The sequence below is a fragment of the Enhydra lutris genome, unplaced genomic scaffold, assembly GCF_002288905.1.
Source record: "Enhydra lutris kenyoni isolate GAN:26980312 unplaced genomic scaffold, ASM228890v2 scaffoldscaffold17, whole genome shotgun sequence".
NCBI lineage: Eukaryota > Metazoa > Chordata > Mammalia > Carnivora > Mustelidae > Enhydra > Enhydra lutris.
This window is the reverse complement of record NW_019154101.1, coordinates 49930172-49950684: the sequence shown is the minus strand read 5'-3', so window position 1 is coordinate 49950684 and position 20513 is coordinate 49930172. Positions and strand designations below refer to the sequence as shown.

The 20513-nt window shown below is 39.0% G+C and overlaps 1 protein-coding gene across 1 annotated transcript in view; it reads left to right on the top strand.

The window, feature by feature from the left end:
• The first annotated feature begins 6763 nt into the window (after positions 1 to 6763).
• The window catches only part of LOC111147548 (synaptosome associated protein 91), a 148688-nt gene continuing 134938 nt past the window's right edge, over positions 6764 to 20513 (top strand). The window contains exons 1-2 of the mRNA XM_022503640.1: positions 6764 to 6841; positions 7236 to 7395. Of these exons, the coding sequence (XP_022359348.1) occupies positions 7266 to 7395 (130 nt within the window). The 5' untranslated portion in view covers positions 6764 to 6841; positions 7236 to 7265. The remainder of the gene's footprint in view (positions 6842 to 7235; positions 7396 to 20513) is intronic.

Genomic DNA, 20513 nt, shown 5'->3' with positions numbered 1-20513 from the left:
ACCTTGGGATATTCCCTCTTAGAAGCCAGCTACCATGTAATACATATGACATCTCTGGACTCTCACATGAGGAGCCCAAGTCACATAGAGAGCCCCTATGTTGATGCTCTGGTCCAAACCTAGCAGAGCTCAGTGAGCAGCCAGTATCAAGCGCCATACATGTGAATGAACTAGTCCTTTTGGGCAGCCCAATAGAGAATTCCAACAATTATAGCCCTGGCTGTCATCTGATGGCAACCAAATGAAAGACTTCAAAGGAGAACTACCCAGCAGGGCCCTGTTACATTATAAAACTGAGAGGGAATTGAAAAAAAAAATTAAGACAAAATTTGTTACAGGTAACCAGAACAACGATAGAAAACCAGAGCGGCCATATTAGATTTAAAACAGGGAAGCAAAATGAAAATGCCATCTTTAAATCATTTTCATTATTATACATGTAAAATGTATATGTTCCTTCAAATATGCTGGTTGCCATTGAATTTATTTATTTATTTATTTATTTTTAAGTTTAATTTTCTTTGAGAAAGAGAGAGAGAGCTTGCGTGCAGACATGCACACATGTGCAGGCGGGTGGGGGGGGTAGAGGGAGAGGGAGAGAGAGGATCTTAAGTAGGCTCCATGCCCAGAATGGAGCCGGATGCCGGGCTTGATCTCAAAACCCTAAGGTCATGACCTGAGCGAGAGTCAAGAGTATGATGCTTTACCCACTGAGCCACCCAGGTGCTCCTCCATGGAATTTATTTCTAACCTGACTGTCAGGCAGAATAAAACTGAAAAATATGTTCGTCATGACTTAGCATACACTGTCTCTTCATTTACTTGAATGGTTTCACAGATGAAATGCTATACTTCTCTAAGATACTCTAGTTATTTGAATCTCAATCTTACTGATATTCTGTGCAACCTGCTATTGTCTTGCTACATTACAGTGCTCATCAGTTTTATGATCTCTTTCATTTGTCACCTTATAAAAGTGAAACAATCTTTTTGTCTCCATACAAGTGCATTCAGGATATCAAAACTTGCTTTTTTTTTTTTTGCCAGTTTCTTTTAAGTTGCATCATGTCATATTTATATTTAGGGATGGATATATTTCAATATAATTATTTTTAGACCTCTTGGGGTTTTTTTTGCTACTTTGACAAAAAATATCCTTGGAATAAAATCACCCTATAAACTACCTTAAGATATTATCGGTTTTAGACAAAGATGTGAATTTTCCAACACCACCTAAGTTTGTTGCCTGAACAAATCAGGAATTAAAGTTTCTTTTACACTCATTGTATCTTACAAATAAACTGAAATCAAGAGCTTGGAGACATTTGCCTTCAGATGTTGATATAAATCATGTCTACATGTCATCATTGTTGGTTTGGTTTTCTGTATTAAATCTGATACTCAGAAGAAAGCATGGGTGTTAAATCAGATTTAGAAAAAAAAATCTGTGTGGTGACATACATGTATAGTCACTCAAAAAATTCAATATATATTTATATATATTTTAAAGTATGTTCTAAATGTCTGTTGTATATAATCTGGTCATTGAAAGAGATCAAAAGATTTTTCAGTTTAAAAAATATTGAATGTCAGTGTCTATTCTTTTTTTTTTTTTTTAAGAGCAGAAGAGAGAGTGAGAGGGGCAGGGGTGCAGAGAGAGGGAGAATATCAAACAGATTCCATGCTGAGTGTGGAAACTAATACGGGGTCTGTCTCACAACTCTGAAATCATGACTGGAACTGAAATCAGAAATCAGATGCTTAACCAACTAAGCCACTCAGAGCCCCACCAATGCCCTTCTTGACTAAAATTTATTGAATGTTATTTATTGTGTTCTGGACCTTCAAAGGGAGTATACTGTTAAGGAATCATTTTTCTTCCTCTCAATATATTTCTACCTTTTGATCAATTTTCTTTCCTTCAGTTTCATATACAACATTCATGGTTGTATTTCTAGGTTTTCCCAGATAGAGGAAACTGGCATTTCTTTTTCCTTTTTTTTTTAAGATTTCTTTTATTTATTTATTTTTTATTTTTTATAAACATATAATATATTTTTATCCCCAGGGGTACAGGTCTGTGAATCGCCAGGTTTACACACTTCACAGCACTCACCATAGCACATACCCTCCCCAATGTCCATAACCCCACTCCCCTCTCCCAACCCCCCTCCCCCCAGCAACCCTCAGTTTGTTTTGTGAGATTAAGAGTCACTTATGATTTGTCTCCCTCCCGATCCCATCTTGTTTCATTTATTCTTCTCCTACGCCCTTAACCCCCCCATGTTGCATCTCCACTTCCTCATATCAGGGAGATCATATGATAGAGAGTGAGTACATGCAAGTGGGGGAAGGGACAGAGGGAGAGTGAGAATTCACAAGCAGACTCCCTGCTGAGTGTGGAGCCTGAGGGCTCGGTTGATCCCAAGTCCTAACATCATGACCTGAGCAGAAATCAAGAGTTGGCCGCCTAACCGACTGAGCCACCCAGGTGCCCCAAGGACCTGGCATTTCTTAATCTTTGTCACTGCAAATATGCTATTATTTGCATATTTGCATTATTATTAAAGCTCAGTAAGACCTTCTTCCAAAACAACCAATAGCCTTTCATAAGTTGGTTCTACTCTTGACATAATTTACTAATTTGTATATGGCACTTTGATAGTTTACAGATTTTCAAATATTTTTCTGCTACTACCCATGACAGAAGGATGTCCATGTGTGGGATACCCTCCCACCTATAGCACAACAGACATGAGCAGTATGTCAGATACAGACTATGGCCTCCCATACTTCACAGTGCTATCTGGGCCTAAATAACAACATGTAATTTCAACCTATTAGAGGACTGACTGCAAATCTACTCCAATTTAATTTTGAAAAGTAAATCACTTACAGACTATATTATTTTGACCATTACTGGAAACATGTTACTTGCTCCAAACCTCTTAACTAATAACAATATATGTGACATGACATTACTATTGGACTGTTGGAGAATCACAATTCTATACTATTTCATTATTTCATGAAAATTGTCTAATTTATCTACATAATGTTGTTCATAACATTCTCTTATCCTCTTAACGTCTGTGGGATCTATTCTGCCTTTCATTCCTAACATTGGAAATTTGTGTCATCTCCTTTCTTTGACTAGTCTGACTAATATTTTAATAACTTTTACTCTTGTTTTTATTATTTCTTTTTTTCTGAAGGAAATTCTGCTAAATTTAAATTGTACTATTTCTAGTTTCTTAAGATTGCAATTTGAAGTTCTTCGTAGGTCTTTCTTCATTGCGAATGTAAGCATTTTCATGCCCTAAATTTCCTTCTAATCACTTCTTCACCTGCAACCTACAAATTTTGATATGTTGCATTTTCATTATCATTCAGTTCAAAAGTAAATTTTCCTATGGGAAAGTTAGGCCTGTGGATTATTTAGAATGTGTTGTTAATTATCAAATATTTAGAGATTTGCAGATATGTTACTAATTTTTAATTAAATTCCACACTAGTAAGAGAATACAGTTTGCATGATTGTAATTCTTTTAAATTTATGAGACTAGCTTTGTGGCCCAGACTGTAGTCTATCCTGGTGAATGTTCCATATGTTCTTAAAAAGAATGTGTCTTACCATTGTTGGGTGGAGTTCTTTAGAAATGTCAATTAGGGGACGCCTGGGTGGCTCAGTTGGTTAAGCAGCTGCCTTCGGCTCAGGTCATGATCCCAGCGTCCTGGGATCGAGTCCCACATCGGGCTCCTTGCTCATCAGGGAGCCTGCTTCTCCCTCTGCCTCTGCCTGCCATTCTGTCTGCCTGTGCTTGCTCTCTCTCCCTCTCTCTCTCTGACAAATAAATAAATAAAATCTTTAAAAAAAAAAAAAAGAAATGTCAATTAGGTCAAATGTTAATATGGTTATTTCAAGCCATCTATATTCTTACTGATTTTCTATCTACCTGTTCTATCAATTACTTAGAATGTTGAAATCCTCGAATTGTGGATCTATTTCTCCTTTTAAAGCTCTTAGTTTTTGCTTTAGCTTATTTTTTTAAAAAGATTTTATTTATTTATTTGACAGAGAGAGAGAGAGAGAGAGAGAGAAGAAAGGCAGACTCCCCACTGAGCAGGGAGCCTGATGGAGGATCATGACCTGAGCCAAAAGCTGACACTTAATTGACTGAGCCACTCAGGCACCCCTGCTTTAGCTTATTTTGAAGCTCTGTTCCTAGGTATATAAGCATACAGGATTGTTACATATGCTTGATGAGTTTTTATCATTATGAAATGTACCTCTTTATCCATACTAATATTCCTTACTCTGAAGTCTACTTTGTATGATGTTAATATTGTCATTAAAGTTCTTTTTATCAGATTTATTGAGGTATAATTTACACATAACAAAATTCACCAATTTTAAGTGTATAAATTGATAAGTTCTGAGAAATATGTGGGGTTATGTAACCATCATCACAGTTATGATATAGAATATTTCCATCACTATGACAAGTCACCTTTTGTCCCTTTGTGATCAGTCTCTTCCCCCACTCCTGACATCTGATATGCTTTCTGTCTCTATAGTTTTTCCTTTTTCAGAATGTTATATGAATGGAATCACAACATGTAGCATTTAGAGCTTGGACTTTTTTGATTTAGCATAATGTATTTTTAACCCCATTGTTAGTTTGTTCTTTGTTACTGCTTAGTAGCATTCCATTGTATGGACAGACCACATTTTGTTTACCCACTTACAAATAGAAAAGTATTTGTGTTTCTTTCAACTTGGGGCCATTCTATAAAGCTACTGCAAAATTTGGGTACATGTTTTTAAATGGAATTATCTCTTTATTTCTCTTGGACAAATATCTAGGTGTCCTATTGCTAGATCATACAGCAAGACTAGTATCTGAAACCCAAGAATGGTGGTCTTAGGCTATCTTTCTTTACTCAACACATTTCTAATTAATGCAAGACTCAGTCCCTGAAGTTATGAAATCATGACTCCATAATGAACACTGTACCAGTTAAAAAGAGTACACCACAAAACCCTAATACCTATAGGTAGACATTTTAAGCCCTTAAGGTCTAAGAGGCTACGTGCAGCCAGGAAAAAATGTCAAGAAAACTGAGCTTAAATTCTGATCTTGATTCTACTTGGAGAATGTAAAAGTTTTTCAAGATTACAATAAGTAGCAATTTTTGAAAATGGGAATACGTTTAACTACTAACCCAGTCCAAATCCCCGTTCAGAAATTCATCTATGCAATTCGAATATACTTAAGACATTCAGACACTATATTTAATTGGTAGACGTTACTTTTTAAGGATACAAAGAGTTTTCCCTACACACCCAAATAATTACTGTGAATATAATTTGGGCCTTGATTGATGACTTTGTTCGTTTTTCGCGCTTGCAGCAGACCTCTGTATCCGTTTAAGACGAAAGTGGCTAGAATCACCTGCCCACCCTAGCTCCCAATTGCAACTGAAACAGGTAAAGGAGATCAAGGAGCCGAGACGCAGGTAACAGCATGGCTGGCTTGCAGAATCTGACATTTAAATCGCCCTGCCCTTCCCGGCCGCGGCTGCCTCCGACAGCCGGGCGTGTCAGAGACTGAATGTAGAGGAGAGAAGGGCTGGGCTTTGCCCGGCCGCGCGCGACAACGCGCTAGCCTTGGCCTTCGCAGCAGCACTTGAAGAGCCCACTGGCAGGGCTGCTCGAACGCCCCCGCCGCCCTCCACGAATCCCGCAGTAGCCCGGCAGGTGTGCGCGGTGTGCGCGCACGCAGTGCGTGCTGGGTGCGGGTCTAGCCGGCGGAGGGGCTGCTGGGCGCCTGGCGGAGGCTGGTTGGCTGGTGGGTGTCGGCCTCCCTGCCATCCCGCCTCCTTCTCGTCTCGCGCTGGCCGGGGATGCTCGCGCGCGGCACCCTCTTGCCTGTAAGCCGGCGGTCCCGGGGGTGTGTGTGGGGGGTGGCGTGTGTGAGTAGCTGGGAGGGGGCCGCGAGGCACTCGGAGGAGAGCTCGCCCGGGTTAGTCCGCCGCCGTCACCTGACTCGTTGGAGCAGCCACAGCTGAGGTGGGGGCGGGGATGGGAACGCGGCGCGGATCGCTAGAGAGACGCGGCAGCGCCGGCGGAGGAGGCGGCGGCGGGCGGGTACAGGCTCCTGGGGCCACAGGCTGCGGGCGCAGGGACCCCGGAGCTGAGGGCGGGGGGCCGCGCTAGGGCTGGAGGCATCTCGCCCCGGGGAACCGGGTCCGCGCGCGGCCGCACACACCCACCCGGCGCGGCTTCCCTCGGCGGCCCAGGCGCCGCTCATCCTGCGGCTGGAGGCGCCGCTCCTGGGGCGGGGTGAGTACCCGCGGCCCCGGCGTGGCCCCCTCCCCCGCGCCGGGGCAGCGCGCGGATCCGGAGAGGATAATCCTAGGGCGCGGAGAAGGGCAGCGGCTGGGTGACAGCTCCGCGGCGCGCTCGAGTGCGGGCGGGGGGCTGGGCTGGGCTGTCAGCCCGTCTCTGCTCCACTGCCAGGAAGGGCGAGGCGCCGAGAGACTCCGGCGCCTCCGCAGAGCCCCCGGGCGGCCCCTGCGGCGGAGATTGGGGGCGAGGGGAGGGGACTCGGGCGAAGGGCCTCGGCGGGGTTTTGGAGGCGGTGGCGAGGAAGGAAGGGGAGGCGAGGGCATAATATGGCGCAACGCTAGGATAATCTCTACCGCGCCCGAGGGAGGACGAGCCCACTGCCGCAGCAGCGCGAGGAGGAGGAGAGAAACGGTCAGGGCTTGGGTATCCGATTCATCCCCTGGAGCCTGCGGGCTACGAGGAAGAAACGCCGCGGCGGGCAAGCGAGAGGTGGGCACCCGGTGGGCGCGGCGCCCAGGGAATAAGCCCGACGCACGCCGGGGCTGGTCGGACACGCGGGGATCAGGTTGCAGGCAAAGTGCAGATTGACAGGCGGGCGGCGGAGGGGAGAGGCGGGCTGCAGGGCGAGTGGGACCCGGACGGTGTCACGAAGCTGGGACCGGAGCCCGTGCTGGGGTTCCGTGACGGACCTACTCTTGTTGGAGACCCCTCTGGATCGCGTCTCAACAGCGGGGCTTTGCGCGTTGCTGGCTCCTAGAGCTGGTACCAGGGCGGGGACGGAGGAGAAGAGAGCCGCCGTGCGGCTGGAGGAGGCAAGGCCGGGGTGCTCGGAGGGTAGGATCTGCGGGTTTAAAGCAGGACCATCTCCCTTTCCTTCCCGCAGAAGAGGAGGTGATAGACGCGGCCGGAGAAGATGTCGGGCCAAACGCTTACGGATCGGATCGCCGCCGCTCAGTACAGCGTGACAGGCTCCGCTGTTGCGAGAGCGGTCTGCAAAGCCACCACTCATGAAGTGATGGGCCCCAAGAAAAAGCACCTGGACTGTAAGCATCTTTTTATATAAGTGGGACATGCGCACGGCAGAGGCGCCCTGGATGCCGGCGTGCGGCCTGGGCTTGCTGTAGATAATGCTGCAGCTTTCAGAAGTCACAGCTGGGCTGCCCCTGAGCTCGAAATCTCCAGACCTGGAGGTGTTGCCTTGGGTCAACTCTGAAACCTTGTTTGTGTATGAGCCATTTTTTTTTCTCCTGTTGACCTCCAAGGTCTTGGTGGAGGAAAAAAAGCAAAAACAAAACTATGTGTATTAATACTATAAAATACTGAGGAATTGTACATTCTGGATTAGGCACTTTTCTCCTCTTTTTTTCTTTCTTCACACCCCACCCCTTTGTCCAGGTTACAGGAAATCAGGGGTTGCAGAGTCATATACCGCTTCCAAAAAGAAAAGATTAAGAAAGATGAAATCCTAAAAGGTCAAACTTGTCACCCTAGTTTTCTAAATACATTTTTGAATAGTTTTAAAATAGTGTCTTCTTTTTCAGTGTGGCTGCTGAGATTTCATGTTTGAGTGTGGGGGTGTGAGTGTATGTTGTATGTAACCACACCAAACCAAAATAAATTCAAGCTATTGAATGAGGAAATTGGACTTCAGAGATAATGGCGATTTCATCTTACACATCCTGGCACACTTCTTTGTCCCTTTCTCAGAAACTGCTGGGCAGAATGACTCTGCTGTGGTCACAAAATGGATGTGCTTTCCCAGCATTCGAGATGGTGCACTTTTACAAGAAAACATTTCATTCATAATGCTTTTTCTTTTTATTGGTTATTTGATGGGGAAAAAAAGCTTTGATTTAGTTTGGAATCCATGGATTTCTGATAAAAAATTTTTCATTGGATTATCACAGTCAATATTTTGTTATTGAAGGACAAATAGGGACCTCGAAAAAGGCTTTCCATTTAAAAACATGTACCCAAAATATGTTCTGTAGCAGCTTTTCAGTCTTTCTGAGATGCTCAGGATCTGCTCTGATATATTTGTTGGTAAAGGTCAGTGTTGGCCTAAGAGACACAAGTGTAGCCATACCCATTTCCCATCTGGCTTCCTTTGCCCATTTCCTGGGTTTCTTTTGCTTCAGGCCTTCCCTAGTGTCTGCCTTGTGCAGCTGAGAAAATGGCTCTAGTGTTAGAATTGACTTTAGTCCTATTATGTGTATAAGCACAGCTTGATGGAGCTTACAGCTGGACGTTGTAAGGGTTGTCCAACCTTGTGAGGCTGTTGTGTTGTAAAATTGAGTAATTTTGCTTTGAGAGGCTTGTCTGAGGGGAAAACAGCATTACTCCTTTCCTGAGGGAATTCTTAACAGAATTTGTTGATATGGTATCATGCGTTATATATACAGTACAGAGTGGAAGAGGCCGCCAGGGCCAGGGCACCTAACAGAAGTAGAAATTATAGATTCATGACCAGCTCATTTTGCTGCAGCATGCTGAATCATTTAGCCATCTTTCCATCAGTTTCCCCAACTCTGGAAAGGTGACTCATGTCTTCAAGGTATGTGTCAGTCTAGGAAATACTCGTAATAAAAAAGCTGTAGGTAATGGATTTGCGAAATGCTATGAAAATGGTGGATCAATATATTGATACATTTCACAGAACGTTCACAGATTTGAGCATTTCATTAAAACATTTGGATAAAGACTCACCTTTCCATATCTAAATATTTAGTCACCTTAATCTTTTAGATCTGGATAGCCTTTTAAAAATTTTCAAGGTGGGAGGTTTTCCAGTATCTCCAGCATATGTTAGTGAGTGGGGTGATTTTGAAGATGTGGAACGTAAGGGGGAGATTCTGTATTTAGAAAGCAGATGAAGCAGGAATTGGTATTGAATTATTAATGTGAATAATCGTAACAGTTAAACATTTATTGAGCAGTTACTATATGCCAGACACTGGGCTTTATATTATTAATTTATCACTGCTTAACAGGTTCAAGGAAGGTAATTAACTTTAACAGCTTTTAACCACTGCACTTCACTGCTGTCTGTGGTTTATTTAGTCATAGTTTCTGTTGGGAGGGGGGAAGGAACAGTATTAGCCTGAATGGTTTAATTTCCAAAATACCCATCCTGTTTGTATGACTTTGTGTGAAATCAAGGAGCACAACCCACACCCTTATTGCAATCTCTTTGACATGTGTGAAGAACTTTAAATTCAGTCAGTTAAAAAAAAAAATGAGTGAAAGACAAGTACTGAAAAGTATTAGTTTTTCTTTTTGATGTTTTGCTTTTTGAATAAGTAATACAATAAGTTAACTGCACTTAAAAACAACCTATGGGCAGAATTTGGAAAGACAGATATCCTATTACTGTCTGATATCACATTACTGAAAAATGATACAGAAAATTTGAAAATAGAAATATTGTTGTCTTTATATGCATTGTAAGAAGGCATCTTTGCTTGGAATTCCTTGTTAAGTTCTTTTAAATAACAGTTGGCTACCTTAGTAATTTATTCACAGGTTTTCCGTAACACCAGTTATAAAAGTGAATCACACCTATTATTAGAACATGCAAACACATAACTAAGTTTTCCTATAGGCACCAAAGCATTCTTAAGTAATGTTTTAGTTTTGAAAATATTGAATAGTAGTTGGGAGGAAAAGAGCACAATGTAGAGCTGGGGATCTGAGACCAAAAATTTTTAAATTTTAATTTGTTGTATAATTTTTGGGTTAGGAGTTTAGGTTGGAAGTTTATAAGATTAAAGTTTATGGTTTTATGATTTCCCCCCCAGATATTAGGTTAACTGAATGAGCTCCAAATATTATTTATTTAAAGAACTAGTTTAAAAGGTATTTTTTTTCTCTGTAGGTTGATAGGCCAGGAAAATTACTATTAATTCTGGTGATTTATAACATTATGCTTTATGATACATGGTTTAAACATTTTCAGGAATGATTTGTTAACATCTGGGGGCAGAAATATATATGGTGAGAAGGTAGAGATAAAGAAATTCTAGGCATACAGTCTCAGATTTTTCCCCCTTTTTTCCAATAAGTTAAGTTTCTTAGCAGAAAAATATATTCAGAAAAGCTTCACCATAATCAACAGGTATATATTGCATTTAAAATAATATTAATATTTTTAATATTCTAAAAAATGATTATGTATCTTAAGGTACTTTTGGATTATGTAAAGCTTTTATTCCATTCTCTACTATAATAATGTTGCCACTTGCACATGAACATTGATAAATATCTGACCCAGTGTTAGTTTGACATCAGTTTTTCAGGAGCACCTGTACATCCTTGTTTCTTTTTCCTAGTAACTTTGTGTACCTATTTGGTAACACGTAAAAACATCCAGGATTCAGCAAGTATTTACCTTCTTGGTTAAAACTGTTTTACATTTTAGCGGCTTTTCCTTTTCTGTTTTGTAGTTGATGGCATAAACCATAGCTCAAGTCAAGTAATAAGATAGTAAGATCCAGTAAGGCACCTAGTATCTACCCAAGTGCTGTGTCACTAAAGACCAACCAAGAAATAGAGTCAACCCAACATAACACCTGCAGGGAGAAACTTGGAAAGTTTGGCAGCGCTAGTATAAGATTCATTTCTGTTCGTAGCTTTTACCAACAGTTTCTATATATGCTATATTGTTTTTTAAAAAAACAACCTCTTTAACATCATCAAAATTCAAACTTAGATATTACTGTTAATATCAAACCAAACCTCATGAAAAGATTGGTTATCATAATGCTGTTTTTCATTCTAAACCTCTTAAGGGTTTTTAATAATGACCTTATGCACCTAATGAGCAAATGATTCAGGTTCTGAATTTTATGTTTGAGAAATACTGACTGGCATTTTATAAATGATTCCTGTCCTCCCAAATTAAGAAAAAAGTAAAATTTGGGACACCTGCGTGGCTCAGCCAGGTGGGCGTCTGACTCTTGATTTCGGCTCAGGTTATGATCTCAGGGCAGTGGGATTGAGCCCCATATCAGGCTCCATGCTCAGCAGGGAGTCGGCTGGACATTCTGTCTCCCTGTGCCCCTCCACCTGCTTGCTCAAGCACTCTCTCTCTCCCCCAAATTAATTATTTAATTAAAAGATTTTTATTTCTTATTAGAATGTCTGGTAGAAGTAATAGGAGATATGGACTGTGTTTTGTTGTTTGTTTTTGAAGATTTTATTTATTTATTTGACACAGAGAGATCACAAGTAGGCAGAGAGGCAGGCAGAGAGAGAGGGAAGCAGGCTCCCTGCCCAGCACAGAGCCTGACACGGGGCTCGATCCCAGGACTCTGGGATCATGACCTGAGCCAAAGGCAGAGGCTTTAACCCACTGAGCCACCCAGGCGCCCCATGGACTGTGTTTTGATTCAAGTCAAATATTGGCAAATTACCACAAAATACCTGCTGCTTTAATTTTATTCATAAAATATCTGTAAATAAGAATTTTGTGAGTAAACAGAATGAAATTTTAATCCTAAATTTTAATTACTTAATTACAATAGATTTAAGTTTATTTGCTATACCTCAGCCGCTTAGTAAAAATAAAATATATTTTGATTTATAGAAATGCTTTTTGCCCACCAATTCAGTTGATACCACACCTATATTTTTGATAACTTAATAAAGATTTCTGTAGTGCACAGATCCAAAAAGTAAGCAAAGATTATTGAATAAAATTAATTAGATCAATGTATCAATGTATAAAAGTTTACTGAAATAAAAGTTTCAACATGAGAAATGTCCTAATTTGCTGTATGTTTTACTTTTGTTCCATTTGTTCTCATTTCACTATTTAATATTGATTAAATATACCTCTCATTCTTCTATACCGAGGCATGCTCATGTTCCTTCTTGATTTCACCAGAAGACCCAGCCCAAGCATGAAGATAGTATTTTTTAGGCAGTCAGGAAGAGCTGGGGGAAATACACTTTTGAAAAAGCTTTGAGTCGATGATCACTGATACAGCAAATCTGTAAGGGGTCCAATCTGTATGGTCCAGTGACTTTCCCAGACAATACTCAGCATGCCAGGAGTGGGGCAGAGAAATTCTATGAGTTTCAGGGGTTGGCAGGAGCAGGTGAAGCAGAGAAGTGGCAAAGAATCTCAGATAAAAGCAGGGAGCATGCTTTAGAAATGACTTAAAATAATTAAGCAGACTTTATGTTAGCTAGTGGAACAGTAAGGATTTTTTTCTGGATCTTTTTACTTCCACATTTTCAGAGAAATCTGTGTGTGTGTGTGTGTGTGTGGTATAATGTTAATTCTATTTGGGTCACTTCAGATATTTTTTTTTTTCTCCTTTGGTGATCAGTGTGGTTGGCAGATTATGTTCTTAGAACCAGTATAAAATTGGTAATTCAGATCAATTTTTTAAATGTTACAAAAATTGAACATATGGAAAAAATATAAATTATATTAGGGTAGGTAAATTCACATCTTAATTGCAATATTAGCTTACAGCATTTTAGATTAAAATCTCAATTTTTGGTACATTGCCATATGAGTTTTAATGTTTAATAAATGGCTGCTGAAGTCTTACCTGTAATTTAATCTGTGCACTTAGTTGCTATGGATCCATCTCTTAGCTTTCACAAATAAATATCCTTTAAATATCTTCCCTCCTCCCTTCAGATTGATTGATGCTGGGATAGGGTATTCTTGGAGCTTATCTAGGTTTCAATACTTGGTAAAGAAGGTCAGAAGTGACATATAACCCAGTTCCCTGAGCACTTAAGATGCTTTCCTTACAGAGTTGTATTTTAGGTGACTCAACTCCTGAGCCAGTTGCTACTGACTAAGCCTTCAAATATAAGCATAGTTTATTTAAACAATTTGAAAAGCCACATTTCTTGCCATTAAAAATATTTATTCTCCAGTTTCACCTTGTTGGCAAATTTTTTTCTCTTCACCAAGAAACACTGTCTGCTTGTGAAGGGAAATGTTGGCTTTTTTCCCTTAGGTGTTTTTGTAATGTGCTCTAGGTTTTATTTCTCGTAAAGGCAAGAGTAGTTGAATGGCATACCCAGTGTCAATTGCATGATCAGCTATAAGACAGGATGACATCTTCCTAGGAGCAGCTGGGTGGAAGCACAGGCAGAGAGAGAATTGTACCCTGAAGCCCACAGCCCTGGGTTCCTGCTCTCTCTTCATTTGTACCAAACGTGTGAGGATCCTTCCTGCCCTCCCATGGATACATAAACTTCCTCTATTATGCATCTTTAAGAAGGATCTAATGTTTCCTAAAGGATTTTGTGATATGCCATTCCTGGCTACTCAGGAGAGAGAGAAGATGCATCATTGTCTACTTCATGTGGTTTTGCTTTTGGGCCTCATCATTAATTATTCTCCCAGGGTTAGCACTTTTATTTTAAACGATAACTCTCCTCCTTTCTATGTCAGTTATTCCGTCATCTGTATTTTTAAGCTCTCCTCTATCTCTCTTATATGCATTTTCAAGTATCTCCATTTAAAACAAACAAAGCCACCTACACACAACTGTCCTTGGACCCTATGCCCTCTTCCAGCAACCAACCTATTGTCCCTTGTTTTTCTTTCACACCCAAGCTTCTTGAAACAGAAGTTCACCATTCCAAAGAAGACACACACACGTCTACCTTTCTCTTTGGATATTCTGTGTCTTTGGCTTGATCCATGCTTGAAGTAACAGGATTGCTGTTAGGGGCCAGACATTGCCAACCCAACTGGCCAAGCCACTAATTTGATAGTTATCCCTCATCTCTCACATCCAGTGGGTGCTCAGTGGTTAAAAACTCTTTGAAATCCCCTTCTGAACTTTCTCTGCTTTGCTTTTAGATCAGTAATAAACCTCATTTGTAAAAGAAAGGTTAGTAATAGTAATACGTACCTCATCTTTGGTGAGGAATAAATGAGATAATGTGTGTAAAATACCTAGCCCACAGCTTGACACACAAAAGTTCAATGAATATCAGTTATTACTACCACTGTTACTGTTAACCCTTACTCTACAATTGTTGTTGGTGCTACTGTTGCCCCTGCTAGTGTCATTACTGCTACTTCCACCACCATAATGACAGATAGGATCATTAGTGATTTGCCCTTACCACTTCTCCATGCTTGTTTTTTCCTCCCTGCTTTCAGTCACTTCAGTTTTTACATGAGTTCCAACTTTCTCTTTCTTTAGTTTGGAAGTTTGAAATCTGTATTATTTCTGTTCTTTTAGTGATCCACTTTAAAAATTTAATATGCCTACTAAAACAGTTATCTTTTTATTTTCTCCCAAAGAAGAGAAACTTGGAAATTTTACTCCAACCACCCACTTCTTACTTACATGCTGTGTTTTCTAGTATTTTAATTCTACCATAGTTTTAACCCCCAAAGCTAGACATTGTTATTCGATACAGGCAGTGTTTATGTCAGTAAATCCTCCTTGACTTCTTTTCTCACCTTTACTTTGTTATGCCTAAGATTTTTCTGAACTCTATCCTTTTGAAGGATAGAGTTCAGTGAGTCTTTAGTAGTCAATTCTGATTTTGTCTAAAAAAAAAATCTAATTTTGCCCATATTTTTGAAGGATAGTTTATCTATATACACAATTCTGGATTGACAGTTATTTTTCCTTTGAAGATAATTTCACTTTTTTGGGTTCTGTTATTCCTTTCAAGAAGTCATATATGAGCCTACCTGCCTTTAGGTAATCTCTATTTTTGTGGCAGCTTTTATAATCTTGTTTGTTTTGTCCTATAGTGTGTGTCTCTGTGTAGATGTAGCTTTCTTTTTTTTTCTAATTTTTTTTAAATTTTAATTTCAATATAGTTAATATAACAGTGTTATATTTGTTTCACATATACAATATAGTTTCACATATACATTTTGAATTTATTTTTGTGTATGGCATAAAGATGTTTCATTCTTTTGTGTAGCAGTCCAGTTTTTCCATACTTGTAGACATTACTCAGTGCTCATCATGATAAGTGTACTTTTAATCCTCTTCATCTATTTCATCTGTCCCCGCACCCACCTCCCCCCTAACCATCTCTATGGTTCTCTATACTTCTCTCTATAATTCTCTCTCTGTCATCTCTATCGTTCTCTGTAGTTAAGAGTCTATTTTTGGTTTGTCTCTTTGTTGTTGTTGTTCTTTTTTTGTTTCTTAAATTCCACACATGAGTGAAATCATATGGTATTTGTCTTTCTCTGACTGGCATATTTCATTTAGCATTATACCCTTTAGATCCATCCATGTTGTTACAAATGGCAAGATCCCATTATTTTTAATGGCTGAATAATATTCCATTGTGTGTATATATACACCATATCTTCTCTATCCATTCTTCTATCAGTGGACACTTGGGCTATGTCCATATCTTGGCTATTGTAAATAATGCTGCAGTAAACATAGGGGTGCATATATCTTTTTGAATTAGTGTTTTCATATTCTTTGGGCAATTATCCAGGAATGGAATTATTAGATGATATTAGATGATATGGTAGTTTTATTTTTTGCCTTTGGGAAATTGCCATATTGTATTGTGACTGCACCAGTTTGTTTTCCCACCAACAATGCAAGAGAGTTACTTTTTCTCCACATCCTCACCAACACTTACTCTTTCTTGTGTTTTTGGCTTTAGCTGTTCTAACAGGCATGAGGTGATAATAACTATGATTTTGATTTGCATTTCTTTGATGATGAATGCTGATGAGCATCTTTTTATGTGTTCATCTATGTGTCTTCTTTGGAGAAATACCTGTTATATTTGTTTCACATGTACAAGATAGTAGTTCAGTACTTGTAGACATTGGCCATCTGTATGTCTTCTTTGGAGAAATACCTGTATGTTGGCCATCTGTATGTTTTCTTTGGAGAAATAACCTGTTCATGATTTCTGCCCATTTTTAATTAGATTATTTCTCTTTTTTGATATTGAGTTGTGTAAGTTCTTTATATATTTTGGATACTAACCCTTTATTGAATATGTCATTTGCAAATATCTCCTCCCATTTAGTTGGTTGTCTTTTAGTTTTGTTGACTGTTTTCTTTGCTGTGCAGAAGCTTTTTATTTTGATGTCCCAATCATTTATTTTTGCTTTTGTTTCCCTTGTCTTAGGAGACACATCTAGAAAAATATCACTATGACTAATATCAGAGAAATTAATGCCTGTGCTTTCTTTTAGGATTGTTATGACTTCATTTCTCACATTTGGGTCCTTTACTCCATTTTGAATTTATTTTTGTGTATGACATAAGAAAGTTTCATTCTTTTGTATGTAGCAGTACAGTTTTTCCAACACCATTTATTGAAGAGACCATCTTTTTCCCATTGCATATTCTTGCCTCCTTGGTTGGAAATAAATTGGCTGTATAGTCCTGGGTTTATTTGGGCTCTCTATTCTGTTCCATCAATCTATGTGTTGGTTTTTGTGCCTGTACCATATTGTTTGATTACTACAGTTTTGTAGCATATCTTGATATCTGGGATTGTGATACCTTTTATACTTGTTTTTCAAGATGCTTTGGCTATTTAGTTGTTTTGTGTGTGTGTGTGTGGTTCTATATACATTTAAGGATTGTTCTAGTTTTGTGAAAAATCCTGTTGATATTTTGATAGGGATTGCATTAAATCTTTAGATTGCTTTGGGTAGTACAGAAATTTTAACAGTATTCTTCAAACCCATGAGTAGGGAATGTCTTTCCAGTTCTTTGTGTCATCTTGAATTTCTTTCATCAGTGTTTTATGGTTTTAGGAGTACAGGTCTTTCACCTCCTTGGTTAAGTTTATTCCTAGGCACTTAATTATTTGTGTAATTATAAATGGAATTATTTTCTCAATTTCTCTTTTTGCTACTTTATTCTTACTGCATAGAAATATAACAGATTTCTGTATATTGTCCTGTGACTTTACTGAATTCAATTATCAGTTCTAGCAGTTTTTTGGTAGAGTTTTTAGGATTTTCTGTATATAGTATCATGTCATCTGAAAATAGTGAAAGATTTACTTCTCCCTTGCTAATTTGGATACCTTTATTTCTTTTTGTTGTCTGATTGTTGTGGCTAGGGTTTTCAGAACTATGCTGAATAAAAGTGGTGATAGTGAACATGATCTTGTTCCTGATCTTAGGGGACAAGCTCTCTGTTTTTCATCATTGAGTACAATATTAGTTGTGGGTTTCATATGTGGTCTTTATTATATTGAGATATGTTCAACATACCTCATTAGAAAGAACTTTCTACACCTACTTTGTTGAGAGTTTTTATCATGAAGGGATGTTATACTTTGTCAAATGGTTTTTTTGCAGGTATTGGAATAATCATACAGTTTTTATCCTCTCTCTTGTTGATGTGATATATGACCTTGATTGTTTTGCAAATATTGAACCAGCTTTGCATCCCAGGAATAAATCCCACTTGATGGTAGTGAATGATTTCTTAACATATTGTTGGATTTGGCTCAGTAATATTTTGTTGAGGATTTTTGCATTTGTGTTCATCAGATATATTGGGCTACATTTCTCTTCTTTTGCACTGTTTTTATCTGGTTTTCATATTAGAGTAATGCTGACCTTCTAGAATGAATTTGGAAACTTTTCTTTCTCTTAGATGTAGCTTCCTTTTCTTTATTCTCTTTGGAACTTGTTGGGTTTCCTGAATCTAAGAATTCATTTCTCTTATCTGGTCTGGGAAATTCTCAGTGTTTCTTATTATTGATTGTGGCCTACACCCACTTTCTTTTTTGTTGTCTTCAAATATGATTTTATATACACTAAATTTTCACATCATATCTTTGTATCTGTAAATATACCTTTTGTAGTTAATGCTTTCTTTAATGTTTAGCATCCTTTGTTTTTCAAATACTTCTTATTTATTAATTCTTTCTTTAGCTATGTTTTATTGGCTTTTACTCATCTGTAGTTTTTAATTTTATTCACTTATATTTTTCTTTTTTGAAGTTTTTCAAATTTACTCCTTTTTTGGATGACTTATATTTCTTCCTCATATTTTTGAGCTCCTCTTTTTTTCTTCACCATTTGAAACACAATTCATTTCATATTCTCTATCTTATAGATCCATTACATGAAACTTTGTGTTTGCTATTCATTTTTGCCTGACCCTCATGAAGTATTTCCTCACGTGTTTGTAGTTTTGGACTTCATCTGTGGGAATCCTGAGAACTTAGGATAACCTAGAGAGGATTTAGTAATGGCTTCTGCCAGATCCCACAAGTGCTACCATCCTGGGAGCATCTTAAGTTGATTTCTGCTATTGGAGTTTCCCTTCTAGTGCAAGTCTAAGTCCATAATTTCAAAGTCTAGAAACTCAGAAGACCAAAATTATGTTTTGTAAATCATCTGGTAGCAAAATTTATACTACCTACCATGAAAGTTTGTATGTTGAGCTACCGAAGTAGTGTTGTATTATGGTATGCTGTCCAGATTAGACTGGGGTGTTACTTAATATCTGGTGTATGTTCCATGTTACTTTTGTAAAATCTGAGCAATCATAAATTCTGAAACACTTATGGCTCTGAAGGTCTTGAATAGAAGAGTGTGAATCTGTAGTCTAAATCTCAGTCAGAAACTTGGGCAAAAGGATAGCTATGATTACAAAAGCCCTAGAGATTTCTTCTTTTCCTCTTCATTTCCCCAGAACCTAGACGAAGTGGCACAAGCTTTTCTGTTGTCTTCCTTTGCTGGAAGGTGTTCTTTTTTGTTTTTCTTTTTCCTATTGATTTTACAAAGGGAGTAACCTTTTGAGGGTTCCAGCTTTCTGTAAAGGTCTTTCAACTTGCCACCTTGCTTGACCTCAAAGACCTTGTTTTCTGTTCCCAGTAAGGCTGTTAAAATTGAAGGCTTCTGGCCACCCACATGAACTCCTGGTCTCCAGGAGCCTTCTCCTTGTTATCACTTAACCATGGGGTTTTTTTACATCTTCTTTATGTTTCGGCCTTGAGAATCATCTTTTATTTTCTTGTGAATTCACCCAACTGAGTAGAAGGATTCCAGTATCACTTATCTAAATTATCAGGTGTGTTTTTTTCTGTATGCTAGAATTGGAAGCAGCCTGTTTCCAGTCAACCTTTCTTTCTTCTCTCCTTCTCCCCATACACACCACAATTCATTACTGAGAAACTTTGAAATTCATTAGGTTCACTATCCTCTGTATTCCTTCTGGACCTTTATGCTATATTCTAATATATTTTAAAAATCTCATTTCTAAAACCTAGCTTCAGTCATTTCTTCTCAGAACTTTGATGGCCCTCTGTGTGTATCCCTGTCCTATTACTCACAGAGCTGCAGTGGCATCCTGTTCAGTGAAATTTTTTTCCTCTAATCTGCAATTTCATTGAGGCTGCCTTGTCCCTAACACCAAATATAGCATGGAAGCAGGTTTTGGTAAACATTTGCTGAATGATTTTTTTTATTACAGATTTCCTATTTCCCAAATTTCAGAACTTTTTTGTTCCTATAAACTTTTTCTTTAAAGATTTTACTTTTACTTGCTAACCTTGCAGAAGAGCAAGGAATTAAACTTGGTCATTTTCTCTCAAGGTTTTGAAAGCCATAGAAGTGTAATATTAGAGGAAAACAAACACTTAAACATTACAGGAACACCTGGGTGGCTCAGTTGGTTGAGTGGCTGCCTTCAGCTCAGGTCATGATCCCAGTGTCCTGGGATCGAGTCCCACATCGGGCTCCTTGCTCAGCAGGGAGCCTGCTTCTCCCTCTGCCTCTGCCTGCCACTCTGTCTGCCTGTGCTCTCTCACTCTCTCTCCCTCTCTCTCTGACAAATAAATAAATAAAATCTTAAAAAAAAAAAGAAACATTACATTGCTTAATGTACGTAGCTGAACATTTCCTGATGGGCTTTCAACACTTACATCCTTGTGACATAAAAATTTCATCTAGGGAAGCACTTGGGTGGCTCAGTTGGTTAAGTGTCCAACTCTTGATCTCACCTCAGGTCTTGCTCTCAGAGTTGGGGGTTTAAGCCCTGCACTGGGCTCCATGCGCATGGAGCCTACTTAAAATATTTCATTTGGGGAAAATTAGATCTTTGATATGATAAGTTTTCTGGGTTGTGGATTTAAAGCATATGTATATTTCCCTTGGTGCATATCATGAATGATTAGATAGTAGATGATTATAAATATTAGAGAAAATTCT